The sequence below is a fragment of the Triturus cristatus genome, chromosome 2_1 (assembly GCF_964204655.1).
Source record: "Triturus cristatus chromosome 2_1, aTriCri1.1, whole genome shotgun sequence".
NCBI lineage: Eukaryota > Metazoa > Chordata > Amphibia > Caudata > Salamandridae > Triturus > Triturus cristatus.
In genome coordinates, this window is record NC_140581.1 from 191,600,390 (window position 1) to 191,606,389 (window position 6,000).

General features: G+C 49.5%; 1 protein-coding gene across 2 annotated transcripts in view; it reads right to left on the minus strand.

Annotated features, from left to right (window-relative positions):
* Nucleotides 1-5,594, minus strand: part of MYO5B (myosin VB) — a 1,021,014-nt gene extending 1,015,420 nt beyond the window's left edge. For both annotated transcript variants that reach the window (XM_085629682.1, XM_085629691.1), the window contains exon 1: nt 4,783-5,594. In XM_085629682.1, coding sequence (XP_085485808.1) covers nt 4,783-4,809 — 27 coding nt within the window. In that variant the 5' untranslated portion in view covers nt 4,810-5,594. The remainder of the gene's footprint in view (nt 1-4,782) is intronic.
* Nucleotides 5,595-6,000: the final 406 nt, after the last annotated feature.

Here is a 6,000-nt window from a genome sequence, read left to right on the forward strand (position 1 = left end):
GCCGTCGCGCACATTTACCAGCTACAAGCCACCTAGCTGGTTTAGTGTTTACAAGCTCAATAGCATATCCTGATCAAGCAATATTTACGCATCACCCTATAACATCATAACACATTAGACACAACTCCTAGCATCCTTATCAGTGCTTCATTTGAGCTGGTGGTTTCCAGTGCTCAGTGGCTTCTGAGGCTGAGCATCAGCTCTTAATCATGAACACCGGCACTTTTCATGAGCACCATGGTAGGCACGGGGAGATTACGTGATTTGCCCAGAATCCCGGAATGTTGAGCCGACGCTGAAATTTTAACCTTGTTCCCCAGCTGCGAAGTCGCCAGCTCTGGTCATTACACCACATCATCGACCCACTTTCATGGTTAGTAGTTAGCAGTGGCGTCACTAGGGTTGGTGTCACCCGGTGCGGGTAACTCATGATGTCACCCCCTCACGACTTACCGCATGGACCTCCTCCGCTCCGAGTCCGCCAGTGGACACAGTTGGCAAATAACGGGACCATACAGAATCATTAGTAACGTTTGTAAATGTAGGTCCTATATTTACAAAATGTGCCTGTTAACAACAGTGTGATAATGACTCATTAATCAGGTTGTACAGTGGGCTACCTGCTAGTCAACAGTTTGTTGGAATTTATAATATCATAGGTATGGTACTTTTTACTGGTGTGGTGTTCCCACTATCCAGCAACACGATATATCAGTGGTCAAAGTGGGGGGGAAAAAGCAGGGGAACTGTGGGCGGAGAATCAGAGGGCGGGAATAACCCAAGGATTGGATCAGTGGGCAGAGCCAGAGGCGTGGCCAGAATGCGCAAACATCCCAATTTTTTTGTATTTGTTTGGTTTCACTGCCCAGTTTTATCAACCAATTGATACAGATGATTATTTAAGGTTATCATGCGTTATTGACAGTAAAATGTGTTCACAAAGTGGGATATGCTTCTAATCACAGAATGTCCCCAAATACGATAAAATGTGGAAGCACAAGCCATTTGTCTCCGAGCCACGGAGTTTCTGTCATCAGCACTTCTCCCTTTTCCAAAACAGCAGTTCAAACATGAATGGCTAAAAATCCTAGTTTGCAAATGTTTTCTAAATAATAATGGATCTGCCATATTTGCCTCATAATGCAAGATCTGCAGCATGATCTGACCATTTAAACTAATAAATTGTTTGTAGCTCAAACGTATCAAAAGTTAATGAAAAATGTGACTTGTGTTGCTGCGGAGTAGATGACAGTTAATAGCTCACTGTTCTATGTTAGGATTTTAACTTGTAAACTGCAAGTAACAAAAGGATCTCTCTGACAAAAGCAGTAGCCCACTGGCCTATTTACATTATGTGCACTTTGTGATCTGCATGGTACATGTTCTTAGCAGCAGGTACATTAACCCTCTGAGCTACCTTTCCATGAGTCAAATCTTCCATTAGACAAAATTCCGACCTCTCTCTAGGAAGAACATTAATCACCAGAGTCATCATGACATTTTTATTGTTACCGAAAATTACTGGAGGCCAGGAAGGAGGCAGCAAGCGCTTTTAAAACCATAATATACTTGCAAAAATGATGCCTCCACCTAAAGTGAGCACCTGGTGCGGTCACACCGGTTGCACCGCCCTAGAGCTGGACCTTCTCAAGGGATCTGTGATCTCAGTGACAGGGTCACTGTTCTAGGGTGTACTGCTTCATAGGCCTGCCCGCAAGACTGGAGGTGAACTTCAGTATGAATAGTGGTGGACAAGCCTTGCCCTTGAAGGGTAACCTACACTGGTCATGCTAGGGTCCACCTGCTGGTGCTACGACACCGGGGCTTCTAATGTCTTGAGAAGCCTTCTAAGGTCTAGCATGAGATAGTGCTCTCTCAGGAGAGTGGTCTGGCGGACTGGTTATTAAGGCTGAACCTGGTTCCCCTGTTCCAAATTCAGCAGCTCTGGCCATAGTGCCACATCCTCTCCCCCACTGAACACCATACTGCCCCACTGAGAAAAACTCAGACTGCCTTCAACTACAACCGAATTGTTGCCAGCTATAAACACCTGGATGCGGCTCAATTTAAATTACGCACTGGGCAAGAGCAATATGTGGCCTACAAAAAAAAAGTGACAGCATCCTGGAAAAAGCAAACAATCATAGGGAATGCAAAATTTTGCAAACCATGTGAAATGGAAGCAGGAACAACATGGTTACCTTAACGCTTTTACACTCACTGTTCAGAAATCAGTGAGTGATTTTGCCTGAAAAGTTAAGGACATGACAACAGGGCCCTCAATGGACCCATTTCAATGGCCATTGCTTATATCCTTACAAAACGTAAGCAGTATGGTAAAAAAAAAGACAACAACCCTAGATACAGAGCAGCAGTACAAATTTTGTTTTTCAATCCTCACATTGCAGTACCTCCAGGATTGGTGCACTAGTTCCAAGCCCAGGGAAAACAAAGCCCCTCTCTCCCCTTGAAGTGAAAGATTAGTGGGTTAAGCGTCAGCTGCTGAAATGTTTATGTCATGTCATCTTATACTTCAGAGTTTAATCAAATAAGTCATATTCAGTCGGATAACTTGTAAACCCAAACATGTAGAGTGCTAGGACATTCATTCCTGTATTAGTAAGCGTTATATTACAAGCATTTTCCTAAGCAGACCATATGCAATGTAAATAAGGTGAAGATTATCTGCTAACCAAGACTAATGTAACAATAAATTCACTGCCCTTCAAACAGCCAGTGCTGCAGTCTTACGGCTTTGCGGACTATGAAGAAAGTGTGGTAATTTTACCAGACGCAGTAGTGTTGGTTCTGTCGACCTCGAAAGCATGAAATGAAGCCTGAGCCGCTGGAACTGAACCCTGTGACCTCCAGGTTACACACACACACACATGTTCTGCGTCAGGTGCATTACCCAACTGAGCGATCTCCGTTAATCAGATCACGTGGGCAGTGCCCCCTCGCCAGTGTTCACACCATCTCGCAGCTAGAACTGGATCTAGGCACTACAATGAGCACGGCGTGTGCATGCCTGCTCGGCGTCCCCAGCCTGCCCTGCTTGTTTTGTTTGTCATCAACATAATGACAGGGTGGTTTCAGGTTAAACTATTTAGCGTTCAGAGTCAGACTGACAGCCCAGCCTGCCTTTAATGTTAGGGAGCAACGTCCGCTGCGGGGGTTTAAGACAGGTTGCGTCACAGTGCAAGCTATATTTCACTTTAGTTTGCTTATGCTGCGCAATATGATGCCAACGTGTAGTTTACACAGCAGCCGCGTGCAGCTCTAACAAAATATCAGTAGTCAGTCGAAATTTTTACTAATTTTGTCTCTTCAGGAGCATGAAAGGAGGAGTTCAGACCGAATGCTAAACTTCAATCTGCACCGCGACGCCTCGTCAGGGGTAGTAAGCGCTACATAAATGCATGCAATTACAATACAATACAATAACATAATATTTAAGCAGCAAACACTCAACCCACTGAGCTAATAAGCTTCACCAGTTTAGCACAATTCTACATTACGCTTCACGTGAATACGTAAATACATCATCCATTTTTAAACATTTAAAAACGCCTGTAGACGGCGGCATTTACAACACTGCGCAAGATGCCAGGAGCCTGACAAACAGCAGGTTTAATCCCTCAGCAGGTTGAACAACCCTCCCCTCCGGCGCACGCACACCTTGTAAGAGCCGCTCCAGGGGGCGTCGCTCATTTACGACTCACGCTCCGCCCATCAGACTCAGACAAATAGAGGCTTAAAAGACCAAAAGCCCTCTGACAACATTACTATGCATGCGGTTACTGGACGACTTTATAGAAAACGTGAAAGTTCAACCCCCTGCCATGAACAGCGCCAGGGAGCAGTTTACGCCTTAGATCGGAGCGCGCCTTTGACTGGAGTCCCTGGAGCGGGGTGTGCTCGAAGCCGAAGTGAAACTTCCGCTGACGTCAGTGCACCTGTCCCCGCTCCCAGTCGGCCTGGCTTTCTACCCCGAGGGCGCAGGTGCCTGAGAACGGCGGGCTCTGCCAACCGCACAGAGGGGGAGGGAAAGGTGTTCCTAGTTTTTACCACACATGCCAATGTCTAGCCCCCACCAAGTGGCACCGTACATTGCTTAGTAATCGGAGGTCGCTACATCTCTAACTTCAGATATAGTTTTTACCCTTCTAAACTTATTTAGCGATTTCTTTTATTATGGTGCCGTTTTAATCTACGATTACTTCTACTGTTGCTAGGCGCTATCTATGCCGTGTGTGACATTTAGTTTGTCTTATTATTTTACGAAACATGGATTTTTGGGAGCTGTGGCAACTTTTGCTGGCTGCATTCGAGCGCCAATATGCAGTGTACATCATTTACTAGCACTACATAAACACAGTTCACTGTAACATTCACAAACCCCAGAGTTGGGTGGCGTTACACTAATTTCATATGACTAAGGGCTAATCAAAAACACCCACTGAACACGCATAGAGCAAAAAAAGGTCTCGGAGGGGTACCCACAAAAAGCATCTCTGCTCTGGCTAATGCCCTTCCTAAAAAGCAGCGTTTGAGAAGTTAAGCGGGCAAAACAAAAGCACTTGAGCAAAGTTAACAGGGGCTGGTGCATATACCATAGCTAGTCCAAGGAGGGGAGCTGCCAGAAACTGGATGACTTCCCACTCAGTGCAGAGCCCATGCCAACACAAAGCACACAGGAGAGTTATGTTGGAAGCGCCCATCTAAAGGTAGCCCCAGCCTGCGTGTTTACTCTCATTAAAGGCTATAAAGCAGCTCACTCACCTGGGTGTAGAGCTCAAAGACTGACATTTCCCAACGAGAAAGGGGGTCCTGCTCCAATAAATCCCCAAAATCAAAGTTATCCACGGGCGGTTAAATCCCACGCGCGTTGGGGCGGCAGGTTGGTCCCATTGAGAGGCTCCGGCTTCCTCACAGCGCCGGTGGCGTTCAGGCAGGTAGCACCGGTGTCCAGCAAGGTAGGGCCGGGGGTGTCCAGGCAGGAAGCGCCGGTGGTGTCCAGCCAGGTGGGGGGGGGAGGGGTCCCGGCAGGTGGAGCCGGTGTCCAGGCAGGTAGAGCCGGTGTCCGGGCAGGTGGAGACGGTGTCCGGGCAGGTGGAGCGGGTGTTCTGGTATCGTCGGTGTCCAGGCAGGTGGAGCCGGTGTTCTGTTAGCTCCGGTGTCTTGACAGGCAGAGCCGGTGTCCGGGCTGCACCAGTCGCTCAAGCGTTGCCCTTTGCTCCCGCTGTCCTCCTTTCGCCATGCGACCTTTAACTCCCTGGACTGGAGTTGTCTCTTCCTGGCCTCTGCATTTCCTTGTCACTCCGCCCTGCCGCTCCCTGCCTCGGTATGGAGGTGTGTGAGCCGCCCTGCTGGGTGAGAGGGGAGCAGGTGCGGGACCCCCTCTGCCGCAGGCGCTGAACCCTGCCTGCTGCCCTACCTTCTTCCCGGATGCCGGCGGCTGCCCCCCTCCTGTAACCTGCACAGCAGACTGCGATGTCCCACCTCGCTGTGTCCGAACGCTTCCCCGAGAGCAGCCGAGCCTTCCTCGCTGCTTCAAGCGCAGTGCAACCGGGCCACCTGCTGGCCGGCAGGGCGGAGAGCCGGGCTCTGGAGCTGCAGGAGCCTGGGGGGCGGGCGAGGGCACGGGCCAGGTGAGGAGCGGCCGGGACTCACTGAACCTGCTTCACCGGGACTCCCCCGGCAGCAGACCCCCCTGCTGCATCGTAAGGGGGGTGCGTGTGCTGGTGCTGGTAATCCAGCGGAGTGCGGGTGGGAAACAAGCTGCTGCTGTGAGAGTGAGCGCAGCTGTCTTCAGTGGGAAGCCGCAGAGGACTCAGTGCTTGGGAAATTCAGCAGGGACCTTGAGGTGAAACATAGCGCTTCAGAGGGAGCTCCATGGCTGTGAGATGAAGCTTCAGTTTGTAGAGGAGGGGGGGGGGGGGGGGTGATGGGGAGTTTGCTATGAGGTGCTGGTGCAGCTTGGGAGGAGAGGGGGGGGGC